The sequence below is a fragment of the Lissotriton helveticus genome, chromosome 7, assembly GCF_964261635.1.
Source record: "Lissotriton helveticus chromosome 7, aLisHel1.1, whole genome shotgun sequence".
Taxonomy (NCBI): Eukaryota; Metazoa; Chordata; class Amphibia; order Caudata; family Salamandridae; genus Lissotriton; species Lissotriton helveticus.
The window spans coordinates 1,433,538,648-1,433,563,995 of NC_136068.1; the positions used below are offsets into that span (position 1 = coordinate 1,433,538,648).

Below are 25,348 nucleotides of genomic sequence, written 5' to 3' on the forward strand. Positions count from 1 at the left end.
GTGAATAGTACAACAATCCTAAGCTGGTTGCCAACTAGGAAGGAAGGGTGGGAAGTAATAGTCAAGACCAACAAGAGAGCCATCTTCTCAGTACTTTCCACTCACTACCTATGAATTGAGAGAGGGGAACTACTGGTTAATAGATTTATATATGACACGGTATCCGAGGGGCGGAAAAGGAAACATCGGACTCTGTGGGACACTTCTCTCACCTGTTACCTGCTGCCTTCTGTGGGGTATTGCTGTTGCCCACTCCTGCTCATCTGCTGAACGGGATCCTGACTCTGAGAGGAACCACTGCTTGGGATACGCTACTGCAGGCCAGTATGCCGGGACATGTGAAGGGGACTACATCCCCCAGAACACTCTTGTGTCGCGGGAGCAGCATCATCAGCCAGCGCCGGGAGGCGCTTAAATCCAACAGAGCCCTCCCGCAGCCCGAGCCAAGGGCGGGCCCTTCCGCGCCTGTCAGCGGCTGGAAGAGGCTACGCTGTGCCACCCCCCTTTCATTAAGACCATCGCATTTCGAAAGGTCTTGGGTCAGTGTATTCAATCCCGATTTCTAAAAAAAGTGTTGTATTCTTATTTTGATATCTGTGATCATAATGAATAAGGGTCATTGCAAGGGGGCTGGGGTAGCAGGGATAGTGGGCACTCTTGATGCTTTTTTCACTAGGGCCGAATCGGCACTAATTCATGAAATAGAGCTGACCCAAAAGAGGCTGTCGTTAGAACCTAATCGGACCTCTGTTGGAGTTCCTTTACCTGGCCCCTTGCTGGCATCAGATATAGCGGATATAAGAGAAGTATTGACTGTGCATGAGGTCCAGATTCACCAACCTGCCTCTGTATCACCGGTTGCAGTGCCAGATGATTCTTCTCAGGTAGCCGAGACCTCTGTCTATAATCGACCCTCTTCTTCTAAAGAATTAACCCACCAGCAACGACTAGTTAATGCAGAAAAAGGGGGGATGCTGTGATTGCTAGTGTTACAGCTAAAAAAAGGAAGGCAGGTAGCGTCCCAGCAACCTCATATCAGGCTAGTAAGGTGTAAAAAAAACAGAGGTCCTCGTGGACGGAAAGGCTGTGTGCAAGAGGTGGTTGTCCCAATTGTATCTAGTCCAATAAGTGTTAATTCACAAAGCTCTCTTAGGCAGGTGCAATCTGATCTGGAAGACCGAATAGTAGGGTGGATGGGCAAATGGGTCCACTAATCGGATTAAGGAACCACTGATTGTGCCAAATGAGCCGCCAGGGGTGCCGGCTAGAGGCGGTAACCCTGTTTCTCAAACCTCCCTAGCACCGAGAAGCAGCAAATCTGTCCCACATGTAAATGAGAAGAGAAGGCCTGACCTAAGTGAAGCTCTGTGTTTAGGGGTAGACCAGGGTGTACATTATCAACCAAACAGAGCTACCCAGTTTAATGTACCACCCGAGGCCACCCCTTACACTGTCATCTTGCCGAATGTACCCCCACTGCAATCTGGGATGGAGGAACATTGGACCTCCCTTAGAAATAAAGCCCTCCATCATCTGGATAATTTAACAGGACTTGGCAGCTGTTTATACAGAGAGTTTAAAATGACGCGCAGGATTACCTGGATAGGGGACTCTGTTAAAACCTGTAGAGGCGACTGCGTGATACTAAACTTTGGATCCCCGCAAATTGTCAAACTGATCCTAGAGAGGGCTGAAACAAGGACCTTAAGTGGGGCTGGCATCAGTATCTTACCTTTAGGGTTCTTTTACCGAAACTCTTTAATATCTACAAGAGGCAGGACCGAGCCAATAGAGAGAACACACACCCGGGGTACCTACGAGTTAAATGTCCCTACTCACAATAAGTTTGAGACATTCACAGACCTAGAGAAGATTGATTGACTGGGCCCCTCAGTACCAACAAAGATTGTTATAGATAGTGGGCTGGTTTTCAAGGAAACACTGGTGCCAGGTACCCCCATTAAGACAACCCATGCAGGGACGAAGATGCTCAGTTGGAATATCGCGGGGTTAAAGAATAAGTGTGATGATGCTAGGTGGAGGGCCTGTTTAACTGAGTCTGATATTATTGGGTTACACGAAACCTGGGACACCAATAACTCATTTAATTTGGATGGTTATACGACCTACTGGTCAGCTGCAACAGCTCCCCCCATGGGGAGGGCGAAGGGTGGTTTATTGACACTGATCTTCCTGAAAATTGCGGGTACTCACACCAAATTGGAGGCTGGTTCACCCCACTGTCTGGCAGTACAAATTGCGTCTATTGATGTTGGCAACTGGCTTACTGTTAATTTTTATAATTCCTTTGAAAGAATTTTTTATAATGAACATTTAGTCAGTCTATATCATTTTCTCTAATCATATAGCGAGAGAAACACTAAATCTTATTCGGGTATTGTTTTGGGTGATGAAAAATGCCAAGTTTGGGATAGTCTGGGACCGGCCGACCAAGTAGATACCCATTTTGAACACTCCTCACAGGGACTTTACCTGGAGGAATTGGTAGCCTGATTTATCCTAAGCCAACTGGCGGGGGCCTGGCGGTTCCAACTTTTAAGGGTAATAGCACTGGGTCAATTATTGACTATATTTTTATTAGCGCCATATTAATTAACAGGGTAAGTGGGTACAATGTATCTTGGTCTACATTCAGTGACCACAATCCTGTCACATTGACCATAGTGGATGAACTAAAGAAATGGGGAAAAACCAATAGAACTGTGGGCAAATCAGATATACGGCCCACAAACCAAGCCCGCAGAATTAAATGGTGTCGGGTGGTACCCCAGGACTTCCATGCCAAACTACTGGCAACGGCCGGTCACGAGATATCCATTTGCATGAATGAATATAATGGGGATGAGGTTGTTTTGGCGGCTTACACTAAAATCTGTAAACAGATCGCCTCGGACCTCAAACAGCCATGCAAAGGACAGGATATAGTAGGGGAGAGATGGCTCGACCATAACTGCTCAGCAGTCCACAGGAAGTTGTTGGCTGCTTTAAAAGAAAACCCACCAGGCAAACCAGCAATAGCTGCACTAAGGAAAACCTATAAACTGGCACAAATAAATCGGAAAAAGGAGATCAGAAAGGAGGCCTGGAATGAGTTATTATTCACCGATGTAATCAAAAATAGCGCCAAGTTTTGGGAGGTGGTTAATAAGCCTTTCTTTCAGGAGTCTCCTAATAGTCAGCTTGTTTGTGGCATCCAGGTGCAGATTTGGCTTAATCATTTTAAATCAGTATATGATGGGGCGACGTCTGTGTCAATCCAGATTTTAAGACTGAGGCGTATACTCTATCTTTCTCAGTTTCAGAGGTGTCAGTGGCAATAAAACAGATGACGAGCAATAAGGCTCCAGGACCGTATGGCGTGCCGGCTTACCTCTTTAAATCTGATATCAAGACATGGTCCAAAATACTCCGTAATGTTTTTAACAAAGCCTGTAAATCTGGCCTACCTAACACGTGGTCAGAGTCCATAATAGTACCGATCTCCAAAACGGGTAATAGAGGGAATCCTACTTGTTACCGTCCGATTTCCCTCATCGATTCCGCAGTGAAGGTGCTCGAAAGGGTGGTGCTCAGTCAACTTACGGGATGGCTAGAGGAAACAAAAACCCTTTCAGACCTGCAATGTGGTTTCAGTAAGGGTAGGGGCACGTCAGATCAATGCCTCAATTTACACCTACTGATCGGGAAATACACAGTTGCCAAGAAGGGAGCACTCTTTCTGGCATTTATGGACCTCTCCTTGGCCTTTGACCGAGTGAATAGGTCCAAACTGTGGGTCATGCTCCAGAAACTAGTAGTTGATAGTAATATTGTTTATTTCCTTGCAGACTTGCATAGGGGTTTATCGACTACCGTGCGATATGATCAGTCGGGCAACTGTACTGAAGGAATATGCATTACTAACAGTGTCAGGCAGGGGAGCATTTTGGCACCCTTACTTTTTACTCTTTACATTAGTAATCTGGACTCTGCACTATGTGATGCATGCAAAGACATCCCGCACGTTGGGAAACGCCTGATCGCGGTACTACTTTATGCGGTTGATGCCGCTCTTTTAGCACGAACTACAGTGGGGCACAACTACTTTTAAATTCCTTTGCGGCCTTCATGAAATCCCTAGACCTGAGTGTCAATTTCTGCAAGTCACACATAATGAAATTTGGTCCTAAGACCATAAGGGATAAAACCTTTCACTGCGAGGGAAACGTATTGTCCAAGGTCTCTACCTTCCCGTATTTAGGAATTATATTTGACGATCAAGGATCTTGGAATCAACACATTTTACCAAAAAGATATGCTTTGGCGAGATCGACGTCTGCTATTTTGGGTTTTGCACGTAATTTGGGGGCAAGACCCATGCAAGCCCTCTTGAAAATATACGGTGTGAAATGCGTCTCACTCGCAATGTATGGTGCTGGAACGTGAAAGGAATTCAGGTCGTTGAGGACAAGTTTTTTAGAAAAATGTTATCTGTCCCACAATCCACAACTAGTTATATCGTTCATCACGAGTGTGGAGCTGGTTTTGTGGAGGACTAAATAACCATGGCACCCCTTTTAAAATGGATCTCAACCTGGCTGAATCCGGAACTGGAGCTAAACCAAGACATTTTTAAAGACTGTTTGGCCCTCGATTATGGGATTCGCATCCCTTGGCTCAGATATGTCTATAACTTGACAGTGCAAATGGGCCGACCTGAGCTATATAACTCACCTGAGAAGCTGTTGAAGGGGGACATTAAATGGGTCAGGGATTCTTATATTTTAATGGCTGCCATGGCTAGAGAAGATAGGGAGTTGGCAAAGCAGACGGTAAGGGCTCATCAATTGCGGAAAACGACTTTGACCATTTAACCATATCTGGTTATCGTTACAAACCCCAACCATCGATTCTTACTGGTCAGATTTAGGCTGAACCAAGTTCATTTCCTCCTTGCAGAGTCACCAGGATGGAAGAGGGCGGAAGAGTTGGGGGTTTGTTCGTGTGATGATTTTTCCACTCCGGATACAATGCACTTTATTTTATTCTGTGAGCACTTTACCGCAATCCGGAAGCGTTTTATCCTCCTAATCCTAGCTAACAAAGGCTTTTTACAGGTGAAGCCAGCTCTCCTTTATCTCCAGCTATTATCAAACGTGTAGAAAGATTTTAATGTTGCTAGCTTCCTTACTGCAGCCATAAGAACTATGAGAAAAAATAAGTTATGTATAACCGGCCCCAATGCACTTATCTGAATTAACTGAATGTATGGCGTGTTTCAGTTCAATAATATGGTTTTATGAAATTCGCCCAAAATGAATTTTAATATACAAGTATTGTGTATTTAAAATTTAATGTTAACCGGTAATAATTTTTATATGTAATTAATGGTTTTAGAATTCTTGGTATAAAATTTGTAGTATGCTTTTATGGTTTTAAAACAAACCGAATAAAGTATTTTGACTGACTGACTGACACGGTATCCTCTGTAACAGATGGTCTCCATCTCGTTTATTTCAGGGCTCTTACAACCCTCTATGATTCAGGGGACTGGGTCAAGAATCTGGAGGCGGTGAACGCTGAATTCTTTGCCCGAATAGCTGACCTTACAATCAAGCCACCAATTTCAGAAGCCTTACAGGACCTCTTGACCGCAGCAGAACGTGAGGATTTCACACTGACAGATGTGTGGGAAATACTCTTTGTTAACCCTGCTAAAAAAGAAGTAAGACTCATTGGCTGCGAATCTTCTCATTGGTTGATTACAGTTGGGCATGAGTGTTCTCTCCCATGCCTACCAAAATATGTCTGGTCTAATTTCGAAACTGGCTTCTATTTTATACTCAATGATAATATCATTAATTGACAATGTTGTTGTACATGTTGATTTTTACACATTTTTGGAAATATACATTTCAAGCAAGAAAATTATTTTTCCGAAACATTCGTAAACAGCTTGTTTTCCCTAAGAAGAGACAAAGAATTGGTCAAAGATGAATGGCTATTGGGATGTATTCGGGCAATCCAGAGGGGTATGTATCAAGGGGCGGTCAGTTTACACCTTTACACTGAGGAGAGATTTGTTTTTCAGTTCTTTTGACAATGTTTTGGTAATCATTTTAATATCAATATGCGCATTATCCTGCCCATACTCTAGAAGAAATTGCGATTTAGGGTATATAGTTACCGCAAACTACTGATACACTTGCTGGGGTAAAGGCCAGTGTGGAAGGACAAGGACACAGTGTTTCAAGGGTTACTTAACCCATGTAAATATCAACCATTGGCAAAGTAATTGGCTCTGGCCTGCCTTAACTGAATGTCTTCTATGATGTAATGGTTGTTGTAGGAAAGTAGGACCTGCTTCTTATGGCTAACCCACTTTTTGCTTGATGTTATACTGCTTTTGACTAGTGTGACTGCTATCCTGCTAACCAGGACCACAGTCTATCTGCTTTCTCCCTAAACTGTTGTGTTCAGCACCTAGGTACATCCCAGATTGGATACTGTGGTACCCTTGTCAGCCAGTAGTATATGGTACCCATGTACCCAGGGCATAGGTACCCCAGAGGTCTCCCATGGGCTGCAGCATGTATTATGCCACCCTTGAGATACCATTCAAAATCGAACTACATGCCTACCATTGCAGCCTTTGTAAGTTGGTGTATCCACCACTTAAAAAAAATATAGGTTTACGGTAGTTAAGGGTCAATTCACGTAAGACCTATAAGCCACCCCACTATCAGGCCTTTACAATCCTGAGGGCAAGGTGCTTGGTTCTAAGTAAGAGGGTGCTCCTGAATGAGCAGGGCACCCCTGAAACCTACGGAGTACACACTCCTTGGTTGTCAGTGAAGCTGCCATATACTATTGTGTACTTTGTGTCTACCTCAGTGTAGGAGATACTGTAACATACTAGATAGTATTCTATAATACTTTTTGTAGTTCTGTTTTATTTAATCTATAGTATATATTTTTTTGTAAACAAATTTTTTATTGTTATCTGCAAGCAAAGTGAGCATCATGTACAATAACACAGCAGTTTATTTTGTCGACATTTCACACAGCAGTAAATGACACTCTGGACCCGCAATGACAAACCTGAATCCCCCCCTCCCCCGTACCTCCCACCCCCTGTCAGTGCGCCTGCGACCAATACATAAGAAGCTCATCATACATGGGTACCTTTCTTAAATCGTAAATTCTCCACATTAGGTGATGCAAAGGGGACGTTTTCTCGAGATAAACCCATTGTGAAAATCTCCGCTCTTCTTTCCTTCTCCATGATAGGATACAGTTGGCTATGCATCCCTAATCCACCTCCTCATCTCCCTCGCTTGAACCTTCTGCCGGGGTCTGGAGCGCTGTCACCAATGCCTCCCAAGCTCTAGCTACTGTTAGGGATCTATCATTATCTAATCGCCTGGCCTGCTGTAGTCAGAGCGTTCCCTTGGCTTGTGCCCAACGCAGTAGATTCGCCTTCCACCTCAGATAACTAGGGCCTACGTTTGATTTCCAATGCATGGTAAGTTTTCTCTTGGCCAGAATCAAACCCAGGTCGTAAAATTTGCTAGTAACTTTCGTCCGGGGGGTATGTGGGAACCATAGTAATAAGCAGGTTCCCATGTCCGCCTCTATCTGCCGGCCTGTTACAGTATTCAAACAAGCTACCACTGCAGTCCAATAATTTGTCAGGCTTGTACACGACCAAAACATGTGGGAGAAATCAGCTCCATCAAACCTACATCTTGGGCATTGTGAGGTAGCGCCGCCAAAATATTGTGAGATTTTAACCGGAGTTAAGTACGCCCGATGTAACGTAAAAAACTGAACTAGTTGAAATCTAACGTTCCGAGTACCCTTCCAGGCGCGTCGGATCAACTGGGGCCACGTCGTCTCAGGAATGGGTTTTCCGATATCTTCTTCCCATTTACTTCGCAAATCCTCCAGAGGCAACAAAGTTTCTGTCGATAGCCTCCTGTAGAGGCATGTCATTGCTTTGTAAATACCCGCCGCCATAACCACGTATTGGCAGCCCAGAGAGGTCGGAGGATCAGAGAGCCCCATACTCCATTGCTTCTGAATGCCAGCTACCAACGCGGCATGAAGCAAATAATCTCCCCTCGGGAGCCCGTAAGTGGTCTGCAACTCTTGAAAAGTCAGCAGGGCCCCATCTTTATACAGATCTCCAACCATGTGCAGCCCGAGATCTTCCCAAACAGCCAACGCCGACCAACTGCCCCCATGTGGGAGAGCCGTACACATTCCCAGAGGAATCTCTGGGGCATACGGGTGAGTGGTACCCGATCGTTTGTGACTCCGATTCCAGCAGAGACGAATGGTATGTTCTTCAAGTGTGAGGTGATCTAAATCCATCTTCTGACGCAATACTATAAAAGATAGTACATGTCTGGGAATTAGTCTGTTCTGTGGTCCCTCTGGCCCCCTGAACTCCCGAACCACTGCTTGCGTAAGCCATTGCAATTGCGCTGCTAGGTAGTACCATTCAAAATCAGGGACCGCTAGTCCTCCCTCTGCCCTGGGACGCATCAGGGTGGTCAAAGCGACTCGTCGCCTGCCCGATCCCCAGATGAATCCCGTAGTCAAGGAACGAAGTTTCCGAATGATCGACGCTGGGATCCACACCGGCAATGTGCGAAAAAAATACAATAGGCGAGGAAGCGCCACCATTTTCAGCAGAGCTCCCCGCCACCGAGAGAGGTAGGGTACACCAAAACCCCATGTTACTCTGTAGGTTCCTGATCGCCCTGTTCACATTGCCCTCCAGCAAGTCTAGTTGAGAGTGATAAATATGAGTGCCCAAATACGGGAGACAGTGATGCTCCCAACAAAGGTTCCCGGTAATCTGGGGCGCATGTTCTCCAGGGGTCATTGGAAAAAGGTTTTAATCTATAGTATATGATTGAATTCTGGAAAAACAAGCTACTTTATATTCCGTCAAGACTAAGCCTGAAGGCTGCTCTCCACACCTACCACTTAAATAGTTTTCTAAGGTTGTCTGAGACCTCTTAAATCACCAGAAGGGTTGTCTGGACTGGTGCAAGGTGCCAACTTACATTAGTGGACATCATATACCAGGTCAGCTTCACACAGTTGTCTTTTAGAATTAAATAAAATGTTGTGTGTTGCACTACAGATTACAGGAGCCCTCTGCTGAATGCAACGAGCAGGGAGAATTATGAATGGCATATTACTCACAAACAAGAATGGCGAGATATTCAAAGATTATGTAGGGGGTTAATTAGCGCTGCAATATGTAGGAGGGGTACCCAAATACATGGATCTGGTGATATTATTCTGCAACAACAGTCGTTGGGCCCATGGCAAACACAGAAATTGTTCAGCATAACAAAGTGGATGTGATCTGTGGCTGAGATATGTGGAAAAGACTTCTTCATGTAGGCAATACAATGGAAGCAGTTTCCAGGTACCAAATATTGAATAGGCGGACATTTCTTACCTGGATTCTATGTTTTGGAACTCTTTACCCATTGCACCCACAGCCAAGGCTGAAACCACCTCATTTAGTGAAAAGCTCAAAACCTGGCTCTTTCCTAAATCCTGACTTAATTTTTCTGTTACCATTTTTGCTTTTGATGCCAGAATGCCATTTGCGGTATTTGCTTCACTTTACAAACTGCTAACACAACATTGCAAGGACTGTGAAAGAAGCAAGTTGCATGTAAATATTGAGTAAACTTTTGCATCCAAACAAACGAAAACATGGGATGGTATAATCTACAACTGTACTATTTTTGTAGATCCAATGAAAGACAACACTACTTATAACATACACAATTTTTGCCCAAAAACTGTAAAGTTGCCACATGGTTCCACGTCAAGTGCAATAGTTCCAGTACTAGATTTTCATCATCTGTTCCCTTGCATTCGGGGGATTGTAGTTTCATCATTGAACATCATCATAGCAACAGGGCATCTGGATGAACAGGAAAGACAGACAGCCAGTGTCATGTATGATAGGAGTCTAAGAATGAAGTAGGTTTGTCTTCCTATCAGTTTTTACCATCACCGCCACGTTTGGCTGTTTAATAGATTAACCTGCTTCTTCAATTATTGCTGAGGATTTGTGGTTTGTGTTGTGTAGTTGGGAGAGTGGATACATGTGAGAATCAGTCAATGATTGGATGAATGAGTGAGAGTATAAATGGGTGGATAGTTGGATGGGTGGGTGGATGGAAGGAACTTGATAGAGATGTTTACATAGCTGTAAAACCACTTCCCGACCTTCCAAAACTATGAAGGGAGGCTTAATCAATGTTAGATCCATGTGTAAACATGCCGCACATATCCACGATATGATCGAAGAGAATTACCTCGATTGGCTCTTCATCACAGAAACGTGGCTGAAGGATTGGTGCACCCCCGATGTGGTTAACGCCTTACCACAGGGTTATCATATCCAACGCTCTGACAGGCACATTAAACAAGGAGGAGGAATTGCTATTTTGCACCGAGATTCCATAAAGTGTACCACCTTCGACCTCCCTGACGTAAAAGGAGCAGAGTGCCTAGGTTTCTGCCTTCACACACATGAATCTAATATCTTCTCCGGAGCTCTGATATATCGCCCTCCCGGCTCTCATAAGGAGTTTCTGGAGAGTTTTACCGAAACATTCAGTAATATCATCCCCAAATATGCAAATTTCACTATTCTGGGTGATATACACTTTCACTTGGACACAATTACCGACCCTAATACTAGGGAGTTTCTAGAACTTCTCAATATGTGGGGGCTATCGTTATTAAACAGAGACCCTACTCATGAAGCTGGTCATATGTTAGACTGTATCTGTACAAATCTAATGACCCTTAAGGCAAATAAACCATGCCCCCAGACATGGACTGACCACTCGCTGATTCCCTTGGAACTAACTATAGCAAAGGAACCAGCGAATAAAAGGCAGCTAACTGTACCTCCCCAAAATAAATACGACTGGAGCAAAATTAGTCAGGACCCAGACTTTCGGGATCTTATGAAACAGGGCAAACCTACCTTGACGGGGGACACTGAGGTAGACAATGAGACCTTTAATCACTGGATTACGACCAGCCTAGAACAAATTAGCACTAAAGGATCTAAGAACATGTCTAAGAAAAAGAAAAAAATAGCACCCTGGTTCTCACAATCTCTTAGAGAGAAGCGTGTTGAGGTCAGACTATTGGAGAGGAAATGGAGACACTCATACACAATAGAAGAACGACAAATTTACAAAGAAGCAAGAAATCAGTATCATGTGCTGATTAAAAACGCCAAAAAAGCATTCTTCTCTGAGGCAATTTCGTCGGCAGAAAATAAGCAGAAGGAGATCTTTAAAATAGTGGATGACTTCCTGAATCCAAAGATTACCAGACAAGAAATCCCCCCCTCTCAGACCCTCTGTGACTCCATTGCGATCTATTTTGAAGCAAAGGTCCAGGATCTCACAAAAGCCTTCCCCACACCATTGTTGGGATATAAAATAGGAACATCAGATCCAGATACCAGAAAGGCGGGGCTGAATGAATTTCTGCCAATTAGTCTGGAAGACAGCCGCCAGGCAATCTTGACTGGAAGATCCGGTTCACCTTTTGATCCATGCCCCCCCAAGATACTACACTCTTTGATTGATCTAGTGAACCCGATTATAAATAACATAATAAACTCCTCTCTTACATCAGCTAAAATCCCTCAGGAATGGAAGTTAGCGGCGGTCAAACCCCTACAGAAGAAAGCGATGGCCGATCCCACCACCTTATCAAACTTACGGCCAATCTCATTACTACCGTTTCTCTTCAAACTCACCGAGGCAGTTGTAAACAAACAACTGACCAAATTTCTGGAGGATGAGGATCTGTTACACCACAACCAATCGGGTTTCAGAGCCGCCCACTCAACGGAATCAGCTCTCCTCTACACAACGGAGACACTGAGGGCCGCCATGGACCAGGGGGACAGGGCAGTCCTTGTTCTCCTGGATCTGTCGGCGGCCTTCGACACGATCTCGCATGAGATACTGATCAACCGTTTGGTTACGGTGGGCATAGGGGGCACGGCCTTGGCATGGATGGAAAATCTCCTTGCAGACAGGAAACAGACTACTGTCCTGGGACAGTATCTATCAGCAAAAAAATCTAATCCAACAGGTGTACCCCAGGGATCAAGGCTAAGCCCGGTGCTGTTTAATCTATACATGACACCTCTAGTTGAGCTAATAACATCATTTAACATCAATACAGTATCATACGCAGATGATACTCAGCTCATCTTAGTTTTAGACAGCAAATCTACAAGAGCGGAGGAGAATCTTGGAAAATGCCTCACCGCAATCTTTAACTGGATGAAGACTAACCATCTGAAATGTAACACGGGCAAGACTGAAATTCTCCCTGTGGGTCCCCAAAATCTGTTTTCCCCCCAGCTATGGTGGCCCCCTAATGAGGAAATTCCGCCAAAAACAGTACTATCCGCACGTAACCTGGGAGTCAGATTTGATGAAAAACTCTGTTTTAAACAACAAGTGAATGCAGTGGCAGGATCCTGTTTCAACATCATACGCGGTCTTCGAAAGTTTTTCAACTTTATCCCTTTGGAAGCAAAAAAGACAGTTGCAGTGGCACTAATTTTATCACGTTTAGACTACTGCAACAGCATATACGCAGGAGTGAATAGATCTACCCTGCACAGGTTGCAGGTTGTCCAAAATGCTGCGGCACGCCTGGTGCTTAATCTTCCAAGGAGGTCTTCTGCTTCTGCTGCCTTAAAACAGTTACACTGGCTCCCCATACATAAGCGAGTGCTCTTTAAGATACTGGTAATTACCTTTAGAGCATACTACAAAAAAGGGCCTAAATATCTGCTCCCACGGTTCAAGCCGTACATACCTAGTCGGAACTTGAGGTCATCAGACATGTGTCTCCTAACAGTCCCCAGATTTAGACTAGCCACAAAAGGAGGAAGATCTCTTGCCGTCCTTGGTACTAAAGCCTGGAATAAACTCCCACAAAGCCTACGGCGAACCCCCACTGAAATCGAATTCAGGAAAGCCCTGAAAACCTGGATTTTTATTCTACCAGACACGGTTAGTAAACAGTTAGTCTAGGCTCAAATAAACCTTCAGGTACTTTGAAATTGATGTGAGTAGTATCTCCGGCCCACCATTCTAGGCTACGGAATCACAGCGCCAAGATGCTCGTTGGAGCGATAGTATGCGCTCTATAAAAACTATCTTACAATTACAATTACAATTACAATAGCATCAGTTCAAATCTTTCCATCAATAGAGTAGGGTGCAAGACTGTTGTGTTGCTCAACCCATCTAACATTGTTAAAACTTTCAATGCTCAGCAATACTTCCATGTAAGATGATGTCGGGGTGACGATGGTGGAAGTGTATCTGGATAAGTCGGTTATTTTAGGAGTGAGGGTTTGGGTATTCGTTTGAGAAGACGCAATCTGATTTTTTTCTGAAGAGTAAGCGTGATTGGTTGTCTCGTAGCTCCTGTGGAACAGTGTTGGCATCCACATTGGCACGTACTTTACACTGTCATGTAGTTAGCTATCGTACATATGTGGTGGTTAAAGTAGATTATAAAGTTCTGGGAAAAGCGTAGCCCTCAGAACTCCTCTGTTATTCATTTCATGGGGGGACGGGAGCGGGAAACTAATGCAAGTGATACTTCCATCAAGTGTTGAAATAGAGAAAGTAAACCATTCTGCTTCTTTTTTTTTAAGTTCTAGGTCGTGGGTTGTGGAGTAATTGGTGTCGAATGTCATAGGCTGCTTTACTGTCATTAGCCAGGGCACTTCTCTTTGGCTGCATATAGCAGCTCTCTTACCTCAAACAAACAAATGTCATCAACCCTGCTAGGTATTTGTTAATGCTGTTTATACAAACTTTATTGGACTGTAGACGCCATCCGTTTTCTCTACGTATTCCTTTAATTCCATGTGGCTCGGGCAGCCTTCCCAAAAGATTGGTTTCCGGCTTTGTGAGAAGAAAAGGTGCCATTTTTGGGCTGTGGTCAAAAGAACAAAAGGTAAATTACCTTGAATGGTGTCTAATGAGCAGAATGTGTTGCCATCAGATTAAAAGAAATCGAATGTTGTTTATTCTCAAGATGGTCGAAAACCCCGAAATCACCAAATCTGCATAATTGATTAAATGAAAACTAAAAAGTTAATAAACAATGTAGACAAGTATGAAAAGTTAGAGCTATTGGTCCATGTAACTTGTGCACGTCAAATCCAAAACTTCAAGCATCTGACGGAGTGAAGCTGGTATTTGTGGCAGTGTGAGCACCGATGCTGGTGCCACAGAAGGATACCCGACTCCCTTCGGGCAGTGTATAAGCTCCCACTGTTGGACAGTGGCCGGGCCTGGCTCTCTCAAGCAGTTGTGAGAAGCTCCTACTAATGAGCAGGGCTGTTCATGGCTCTCTTGGGCAGTGTGTGACGCTTGCGTGAGTGACCAGTGATGGAAGCTTACGCTGTGTGTGGGAAGAGCTGGCACTGGGGCTCTCACACTGGTGTGCAGGAATGTATGACTTTACATCGCATACATTCACAACACGGTTGTTTACAGGTGACCGTCCTGACTTGTTCAGAAGCGGTCGCTCCCCACACAATAATACAAGCAATGAGGGCAATTCAATGTAGCGCTACATTGAATTGCCCTCATTGCTTGTATTATTGTTTGTGGCTCATTCAATCAATCAGGTCATTTATATAGCGCACTACTCACCCGTAGGGTCTCAAGGCGCTGGGTGGGAGGGGGGTGCCGTTACTGCTCGAACAGCCAGGTCTTGAGCTTCTTCCTGAAGGAGAGGTGGTCTTGGGTCAGGCGCAGGTCGGTCGGGAGTGAGTTCCAGGTCTTGGCGGCCAGGTAGGAGAAGGACCTTCCTCCTGTTGTCGCTCTTCGGATGCGGGGGACGGCGGCGAGGGCGTGGTTGGTTGATCTGAGGAGGCGCTTGGGAGTGTAGAAGTTGATCCGGTTGTTGAGGTAGCTAGGGCCTTGGTCGTGTAGGGCTTTGTGCACGTGGGTGAGGAGACGGAAGGTGATTCTCTTGTTGATCGGGAGCCAGTGTAGATCTCTCAGGTGTCCGGAGATGTGGCTGCGTCGGGGAATGTCGAGGATGAGTCTGGCCGAGGCGTTCTGGATCCGCTGTAGTCTCTTCTGGAGCTTGGCGGTGGTTCCGGCGTAGAGGGCGTTGCCGTAGTCCAGTCGGCTGGTGACGAGGGCCTGGGTGACCGTCTGCCTCGTCTCGGTGGGGATCCACCGGAAGATCTTACGTAGCATGCGCAGGATGTTGAAGCAGGATGAGGAGACGGCGTTTACTTGTCTGGTCATGGAGAGGGAGGAGTCCAGGATGAAGCCCAGGTTGCGTGCGCGGTCTGTCGGTTTGGGTGCGGTGCCCAGGGCGGGGGGCCACCAGGAGTCGTCCCAGGCGGAGGGCGAGGAGCCCAGGATGAGGACCTCCGTCTTGTCCGAGTTCAGTTTCAGGCGGCTGGTCGTCATCCATTCGGCTACATCTCTCATCCCTTCGTGCAGGTTGGCTCTGGCGGTGGCGGGGTCGTTGGTCAGGGAGAGGATCAGCTGGGTGTCGTCGGCGTAGGAGATTATGTTGAGGTTGTGTTGGCGTGCGATGGCCGCGAGGGGGCTCATGTAGACGTTGAAGAGGGTGGGGCTCAGTGAGGATCCTTGAGGGACGCCGCAGATGACTTTGGTGGCCTCTGACTTGTACGGTGGTAGGCGGACTCTCTGTGTTCTTCCGTCGAGGAAGGAGGTGATCCATTCCAGTGCCTTGTCCTGGATTCCGATGTTGCCGAGGCGCTGTATTAGGGTGCGGTGGAAGACAGTGTCGAAAGCTGCGGAGAGGTCCAGGAGGATGAGGGCCGCTGTTTCTCAGTTGTCCATCAGAGTTCGAATGTCGTCGGTGGTAGCGATGAGGGCGGTCTCGGTGCTGTGGTTCACTCGGAAGCCAGACTGTGAGGGGTCGAGGGATCCATTCGTCTCGAGGAAGGCGGCCAGCTGCTTGTTGACGGTCTTCTCGATGACTTTGGCCGGGAACGGGAGGAGCGAGATGATATTGTAGCGCTATATTGCATTGCTCGCACTGCTTTTGTAATCATTTGTGCCTGATTGTGCCGGTGCCTCTGCCCATATCTTAGCGACATCCCAGACTGTGCCCCAATCTCGTCCTGTTTCACTTTTGTTTTTGCTGCCATCTTGTTGCTGTGCCTCCTAGCCCGTCTCTCCACCCCGCTCCCGCCTCCCAGCTGCTCCTCCCTCCCACAGATAGCTAAGGATCGTCCCGTTTGTCTCAGCGCTGTGACCGTCGTGACTCGTTCAGAAGCGGTCGCTCCCCACACGCTCCCTGGTCACTTAGTATCGTAGCGCTATTGTGCTCATTGCTGCCATTAACCAATTTGCGCATTGCCCTCATTGCCTGTATTATCATTTGTGGCTGACTGGTATCGTAGCGCTATATTGCATTGCCCTCATTGCTTGTATTATTGTTTGTGGCTGACTGATATCGTAGCGCTATATTGCATTGCTCGCACTGCTTTTGTAATCATTTGTGCCTGATTGTGCCGGTGCCTCTGCCCATATCTTAGCGACATCCCAGACTGTGCCCCAATCTCGTCCTGTTTCACTTTTGTTTTTGCTGCCATCTTGTTGTTGTGCCTCCTAGCCCGTCTCTCCACCCCGCTCCCGCCTCCCAGCTTCTCCTCCCTCGCTCCGCCCCCCTCCACTCTCCACTTATGACAGATGCATTTGCGCGCAGCGTGCACGCGCAGCGGACGCGCCCTATGCGCGCCAAAGGTAAGCCCGTCTACGCCTGTCCGTGCCCGGACCGCACCCAGCGCCAGACCCCCTGGTCCCCGCACAATCCACTCCACCCGCATAACGTACGATGCCGCAACCCTCTCTGCACTCAACACAGGACGTCTCCCAGACTGCTACCAAGCCGCCCCAGGACACACCCATGGAACCTTCACCTGCCACTCCTGCAAGGTAGACTGCATCAGGACCCACACCAAATCCACAAACGCCAAACAGAACTCCGACACTAACCACCTGAAGTGCATCCTGCTCAACACCCGCTCGGTCCACAAACACGCCACTGAACTATGGAACTTACTAGACACCACATCGCCGGACGTCGCCTTTCTCACAGAAACCTGGATGAACGCCTCATCAGCGCCCAACATCGCCATAGCCATCCCGGACGGCTACAAGATCATCCGAAAGGACCGCACCAACCAAACAGAAGGAGGCATCGCCATCGTCCATAAAAACACCATCCGCATCACGACCAGTTCCGACGACAACCTCGCAACCGCCGAACACCTTCACTTCCAGATTCACACCGACCCTAAGACCACACTCAGAGGCACGCTCATCTACAGACCCCCAGGACCCCGCACACAATTCAGCGAAGACATCGCAGACTTCATCAGCCCACACGCCCTCCCCTCCGAGGACTACATTCTACTAGGAGACCTCAACTTCCACCTGGAAAAGAACAACGACAGCAACACCACCACCCTTCTGGACAACCTCGCCAATCTCAGACTCAAACAACTGGTAAACACCCCCACCCACTACGCCGGACACACGCTCGACCCAATCTTCTCCTCCAGCAAGTACATCTCCTTCAATCATGCCACAGGACTCCATTGGACTGACCACAGCTGCGTTCACTTCAACTACAAAAAAACCACGACCCACCACCACCCACAACCAATCCCCCGCAGAAACTGGAACAAAATTACCACCGACCAGCTCTTCACATCGCTTTACCAAAACCCTCCCGCCAAATCATTGGACCCAAATCAAGCAGCCATCAACCTCACACAATGGATCACTCACTGCGCAGATGAATTAGCACCCTTTAAAAACCATCTAACCAAGCAAGGTAGCAAAAAATCCCCCTGGTTCAATGACGACCTTAAGAAATCCAAAAAGATCTGCCGCACCCTCGAGAAAGCCTGCGAAAAAACCCAACCACTGACAACATGACCACCTTCAAGAACGCCACCCGCAAACACCACCAGCTGATCCGATCCACCAAGAAATCAGCATTTAAGGATCGACTCGACAACAACGCCCACAACAGCAAGGAACTATTCAACATTGTCAAAGAATTTACCAACCCCACCGCCGACACCAACGACATCACTCCATCTCAAGACCTCTGCGACTCTCTCAATCAGGAGTTTGTTAAAGCGCGACTACTCACCCGTAAGGGTCTCAAGGCGCTAGGGGTGGGGGGGGGGTTGGGGGGGTGCAGGTTCCATTCCATCAAGGAGGGGGTCTGTCGAAGAGCCAGGTTTTGAGGTTTCTTGCGAAGATGGGGAGCGATGTTGTCTGTCTGAGGTGGAGCGGAAGGGCGTTCCATGCTTTGGCCGCGAGGAAGGAGAAGGAGCGGCCTCCTGATCTGGTCTTTCTGGTGCGGGGGACCACAGCGTAGGAAAGCTGGGCTGATCGTAGGGTCCTTTGGGGTGCGTGGAATTTGAGTCGGCTGTTCAGGTATGCTGGTCCGGTGCCGTGGAGGGCCTTGTGTGCGTGGGTGAGCATCTTAAAGGTGATTCTCGCCTCGACGGGGAGCCAGTGGAGTGTGCGCAGGTGCTGGGAGATGTGGCAGTGTTTTGGCAGGTTGAGGACCAGTCAAGCGGCGGCGTTCTGGATGTTCTGTAGCTTGCGGAAGAGGTTTTTGTTTATTCCAGCGTAGAGTGCGTTGCCGTAGTCGAGTCTGCTGGTGACCAGGGCGTGAGTGACTGTCTTTCGGTGTTCGAGGGAGATCCATTTGAAGGTCTTACGAAGGAGGCAGAGGGTGTGGAAGCAGGAAGATGAGACAGAGTTGATCTGGCGGTCCATTTTGAGCTCGGAGTCCAGGATGATTCCCAGGTTGCGTGTGTGGTCTGTGGGGGTTGGCGGGTTTCCGAGGGCGGTGGGCCACCAGGTGTCACTCCAGGCGTCGGGGTTTGGGCCCATGATGAGTACTTCTGTTTTGTTGGTGTTTAGTTGTAGGCAGCTGTTTTTCATCCATTTGGCGACGGCTTCCATGCCTTCTCGAAAGTTGCGTCTGGCGGTGTTGGGCTCGTTGGATAGGGAGAGGATGAGCTGGGTGTCGTCTGCATATGACACGATGTTGAGTCCGTAGGTTCTGACGATGGGGGCAAGTGGAGCCATGTGGACGTTGAAGAGCGTCGGGCTGAGGGAGGAGCCCTGGGGGACTCCGCAGGTGATAGGTGTGGGGTCCGAGAGGAAAGGGGGGAGTCTGACCCGCTGCGTCCTGCTGGAGAGGAAGGAGCAGATCCAGTCGAGGGCCTTGTCCTGGATTCCTGCATCGTAGAGTCTGCGTATTAGGGTGCGGTGGGAGACTGTGTCGAACGCCGCTGATAGGTCGAGGAGGATGAGGGCTACTGTTTCTCCTTTGTCCAGTAAGGTGCGGATGTCGTCTGTTGCGGCGAGGAGGGCGGTTTCCGTACTGTGTTTTTTTCTGAAGCCGGATTGGGAGGAGTCGAGGATGTTGTGTTCTTCAATGAATGTGGCGAGTTGGCTGTTGATGGCTTTCTCGATGACTTTCTCTGGGAACGGGAGCAGGGAGATGGGTCTGTAGTTTTTGAGGTCGGTGGGGTCCGCTGAGGGTTTCTTTAGGAGGGGGTTGACCTCGGCGTGTTTCCAGTCGTCGGGGAATGAGGCGGTCGCCAGGGAGCGGTTGATGGTTTGGCATGGGTGCGATGGTGTTGGCGGCTCTGTTGAAGATGTGGTGGGGGCAGGGGTCTGTGGGGGCCCCTGAGTGGATTGACTTCATTGTCTTCAGTGTGTCTTCGGTGGTGGTGCTGTCCAGTCATCAATCGCTGGTTTCCGGGTGTCGGGGGTGGTTGGTGAGGGTTCAGTGTGTTGGTTGTCTTCGTCGAAGTTGTCGTAGATGCTCTTGATTTTGTGGTGGAAAAAGATGCTGCGTTTGTCGCAGAGGTCTTGTGAGGGAGGGATGTCGGTAGACTCGCTGGTGGGTTGGGCAAACTCCTTGATGATGCTGAAGAGTTCTTTGCTGTTGTGTGCGTGGGTGGAGATTCTGTCTTCAATCGCTTTTTTCCTCGTTTCTCTGATGAGTTGATGGTGGGCATTGGTGGCGGCTCTGAAGTTGTTGTGGGCTTCTGTGGATTTGGTGTTTCTCCAGGCCTTTTCGAGGCGGCGGCATGTGCGCCTGGACTCTCGAAGTTCGGTGGTACACCATCTGGCTTTCTTGGCACGGGTATTGTTGTTTTTCTTGAGGGGGGCTATGGTGTTGGTGCTGTCCGAGATCCATCTATGCAGGGTTCGGGCTGCGGTGTTGGGGTCGTCGTTTTCCGCGATGGTTGGGGTGGAGTTGTTGAGTGAGGAGGTGAGCTGGTCATCGGTGATTTTGGTCCAGTTTCTTTGTGGAAGCAGGTGCTGGTGTCTGTGGATGGTGGGTGTTCTGAAGGTGAAGTGGACGCAACGATGGTCGGTCCATGGGAGTTCGGTGGTGTGGCTGAAGGTGATGGAGTTTCCTGTAGTGAAGAGGGGGTCGAGGGTGTGTCCTGCTGAGTGCATGGGCTCGGTCACGATCTGGCGGAGTCCAATGTTGTGGAGGTTGTCCAGGAGGGATGTGGTGTTGGGGTCCAGTTGATTGTCGAGGTGGAAGTTAAGGTCTCCCTGCAGGGTGTAGTTGGTGGATGCGATGGCCTGCAGGGAGATAATGTCCGTAATGGAGTTGGCGAAGGGTCCGCGGGGTCCAGGGGGTCGGTAGATGAGGGTTCCTCGGAGGGCGGCGGTGGGGCTGGCCAGTATCTTGAAGTGAAGGTGTTCCATCAGTTCTGTGGACTCGTCAGAGAGTGTGCTCAGGCGGAGGCTGGATTTGTGGATGATGGCGATTCCTCCTCCTGGGTGGATGGGGCGGTCCTTCCTGGAGATCTTGTATCCTTGGGGGATGGCGATGGCGATGTCCGGTCCCGAGGTGGTGTTGGTCCAGGTTTCGGTGAAGAATGCTACGTCTGGGGTTGTGCTATCGAGGAGGTCCCAGATTTCTGTGGCGTGTTTGTGGAGGGATCGGACGTTGAGGAGGATGCATTGCAGGGTCTTCGGTTCGGTTGTGTTCTTGTGGGTGGGGTGTGCTGGATCCGTGTTCTTGGCGGTGCTGCAGGTGTGCCGGCAGCGGTGACAGCTGAAGGGTCCATGGGTGTCGGCTGGTGATGCTAGCTTGCAGTTGTTGTTGCAGCCTGGGTTGAGTGCGTGGAGTGCTGCTGGGTCGTAGCGTTGGTGGGGCGGAGGTCCAGGGTTCCTGGTGCTGGTCGCGGACGGGTCGCAGACAAGCGCAGACGTGCTTGCCTTTGACGCACCTTCGGTGCACCAGCGGCGCGCCCGCAGTGGCCGCCATTAAGTAGGGGTCGGGGAGGGCTGGACAGCTGGGAGGCGGGAGCGGGGAGGGGAGCTGGATTGGGCCGGTCGTGCTGGGGGTGGGAGGGGCCGCGGTGGCAGCAGTGGCGGGGAAAGGTAAAGGGAGGAAAGAAGGGATAAAGAAAAAAGGGAGAATAAGCAGAAATAAGGCACAAAAGAGCAGAGATGCAGAAAAGAGCAGAAAGGAGAAAGATAGAAAGGGTAAAAAAAACGAGTGAAAACGGGTGAAGGAGCAGAGGGAAAGAAAGGGAAAATGGGCAAAAATAAGGCACAAAAGAGCAGAGGTGCAGAAAGGTGAAAGATAGAAAGGGGAAAAAAACGAGTGAAAACGAGTGAAGGAGCAAAGGGAGAGAAAGGGAAATGGGCAGAAATAAGGCGCAAAAGAGCAGAGGTGCAGAAAGGTGAAAGATAGAAAGGGGAGAAAAAGGAGTGAAGGAGCAGAAAGAAAGAAAGGAGACAGAGGTCCACTGGACCACCAGGGATGAGGCGCAGGGAAACCTGCGGGTGGAGGAGGGCCTCGATCACCAACACTCAAGAGTGCAGGGGCAGGGGCACCTCACTTAATGGTGGAGCTGCGAGGGTGGGAGAGCAATTTCACTGACAATGAGTCAGTGGTCTTGCTCGCCTGCCCCCCAAAAGTGGCCGCCATTAAGTAGGGGTCGGGGAGGGCTGGACAGCTGGGAGGCAGGAGCGGGGAGGGGAGCTGGATTGGGCCGGTCGTGCTAGGGGGGGAAGGGGCCGCGGGGGCAGCAGCGGCGGGGAAAGGTAAAGGGAGGAAAGAAGGGATAAAGAAAAAAGGTAGAATAAGCAGAAATACGGCACAAAAGAGCAGAGATGCAGAAAAGAGCAGAAAGGAGAAAGATAGAAAGGGTAAAAAAACGAGTGAAAACGGGTGAAGGAGCAGAGGGAGAGAAAGGGAAAATGGGCAAAAATAAGGCACAAAAGAGCAGAGGTGCAGAAAGGTGAAAGATAGAAAGGGAAAAAAAACGAGTGAAAACGAGTGAAGGAGCAGAGGGAGAGAAAGGGAAATGGGCAGAAATAAGGCGCAAAAGAGCAGAGGTGCAGAAAGGTGAAAGATAGAAAGGGGAGAAAAGGGAGTGAAGGAGCATAAAGAAAGAAAGGAGACAGAGGTCCACTCTAGCCTCATTCTTCCACAACAAAATCGCTGACATACATAACAGCTTTGGCAACCAGTCCACACCCCTCACCTCCAAACCAAAGCCCCCCTCCGACATCCTTTGCGCCTGGAACCCAATCAGCACTGAAGACACGATCCGCTTGATGAACTCCATCGCCAACCGACCCATGTCCCCACCACATCTTCAACAAAGCAGACTCCATCATCGCACCCCATCTCCGAGATGTCATCAACTGCTCCCTCAACACTGCTACCTTCCCGGAAAGCTGGAAACATGCCGAACTCAGCGCTCTCCTGAAGAAACCCACAGCCGACCCCACCGAACTTAAGAACTACCGCCCCATTTCGCTCCTCCCATTCCCTGCCAAAGTCATTGAGAAAACGTCAACAATCAGCTCGCCGCCTTCCTCGAATCTAACGGCTCCCTCGACCCATCACAGTCCGGCTTCCGAGCCAAACACAGCACCGAGACCGCCCTCATCGCAGCCACAGACGACATTCGAACAATACTTGACAACGGAGAAACAGCTGCCCTCATTCTACTGGATAGCACCCTGATACAATGCCTCAGCAACGTCGGGATACAAGGAAAAGCACTGGACTGGATCATCTCGTTCCTCGCCGGAAGAACCCAGAAAGTACCACAAGGATCTTCACTCAGTCCCACCCTCTTCAACGTATACATGAGCCCCCTCGCATCCATCGCGTGCCAACACAACCGCAGATGACACCCAGCTGATCCTCTTCCTCACCAAAGACCCAAACACCGCCAAAACCAACCTACACGAAGGGATGCAAGAAGTAGCCGAGTGGATGAAGAACAGCCGTTTAAAACTGAATTCAGACAAACGGAAGTCCTCATCTTAGGATCATCCCCCTCCGCTTGGGACGACTCATGGTGGCCACCGGCCCTTGGCATCGCACCCAAACCAACGGACCACGCACGTAACCTGGGCTTCATCCTGGACTCCTCCCTCTAGATGACCAGACAAGTCAACGCCATCTCATCATCATGCTTTAAAATCCTACGTATGCTCAAAAAAATCTTCCGCTGGATCCCCAACGAAACAAGAAAAACGGTCCCCCAAGCACTTGTCACAAGCCGACTGGACTACGGAAACACCCTTTACGCCAGAACAACAGCCAAATTACAGAAAAAACTCCAACGCATTCAGAACGCCTCAGCCAGACTTATCCTAGACATTCCCCGCCAAGCTCACATATCCGGTTACCTGAGAGACCTCCACTGGCTCCCCGTCAACAAGAGAATAACGTTCCGTCTACTCACCCACGCACACAAAGCCCTCTACGACCTAGGACCAAAATACCTCAACACGCGCCTGACCTTCTATACCCCCACCCGCCAACTATGATCGTCCAATCAAGCCCTCGCCGCGATTCCACGCATCCAAAGATCCACCATGGGAGGAAGATCCTTCTCCTACTTAGCGGCCAAGACCTGGAACTCTCTCCCCACCCACCTCCGCCTTACACAGAACCACCTCTCCTTCAGAAAACAACTCAAAACTTGGATATTCGATAAGTAACGCTTTCCCCCCCCTCCCTCAAGCGCCTTGAGACCCTCCGGGTGAGTAGTGCGCTATACAAATTCTAACTTGACTTGACTTGACTTGAAATCGTGTTCATTACAACGCAAGTCGTTACAACGACCTACGCTAGAGGCGCTGGATTTAGGAATAGTATGATTTACTATCCAAACTCCAGTGTGTGGAACAGTAGGGAAGATGTTGGAACAGTAAATCATACTATACCTTAGTGTAGAGCGCTATCCAGCGCAAGTCATTGTAACGACTTGCATTGTAATTACCACATTGTAAAGCTATTGCGGTGTAATGACCGCGTTGTAAAGGTCGTTCTCCGGTTTGCAGTGTTAGAAGCTCCCACCAATGAGCAATGGTAGGACATGGCTCTCGCGGGCAGTATGAGAAGCTCCCACTGTCAGGCAGTGGCTGGAAATCAGCGTTGGGTTAGTCTCGCGGGCACTCGGGCAATGCCCGAGGAGCCAGTATCTGACTTCCAGCTGTGGGCTGCTTTTCTAAGCAGCATGAGGGCCGATTTGGGCAGTTTCTGCATTGTTGGATGCCGCCAGCGGCCCAGTGGGTGCCTGAGTGGCCTTTCTGGAGGTAGATGGCCATCCATTACCTCCCTTTTGCCAACGCGCAGAGGTGTCATTCCCCTTCTCTCGCTGTGTCCGTCATATTATATATATATATATATATATATATATATATATATATATATATATATATATATATATATATATATATATATATATATACATACATATATATATACATATTTACATACATATTGAGAGGGGTCAGGGGGCCTGAGCAAAAGTGGCCTCACTTGTTTTCAGGTGTGTTTCATCAGTGTAAAATAATCCGTGCATTCCCCCCTCTTTTTTATAAAATGTTGTCTGTTGGACCTGGCCCTTTTTGGCAGGTTCACCCCGAAACTTTTTGCTTTTGCCCAGCCTGTTTCTGTAACCTAGTGTCGGTGATTTTAGGCCTCTGCGCACTTTTTCACTGTGGTACAGTGTAAAGTGCGTGAGCTCTCTGTGTATGTGTGAGAGTGACCTGCCCTTCCATAGGAATGCATGCGGAATATGTGTGACCATGGTAGTTCCTGATGTGTGGGAAGCGCAGGGTCGAGTTTGGTATGTGCGAACTCGTGAGATTGAATGCTGCGTAATGATGTATGTGGCATGAATGTGTCTAGTGTGGACATGCCACTTCTA

General features: G+C 48.5%; 1 protein-coding gene across 2 annotated transcripts in view; it reads left to right on the forward strand.

Annotated features, from left to right (window-relative positions):
• The window catches only part of LOC144770336 (cytosolic phospholipase A2 gamma-like), a 902,397-nt gene that overhangs the window by 297,030 nt on the left and 580,019 nt on the right, over positions 1-25,348 (forward strand). For both annotated transcript variants that reach the window (XM_078654776.1, XM_078654777.1), the window contains exon 6: positions 5,521-5,725. In XM_078654776.1, coding sequence (XP_078510902.1) covers positions 5,521-5,725 — 205 coding nt within the window. The remainder of the gene's footprint in view (positions 1-5,520; positions 5,726-25,348) is intronic.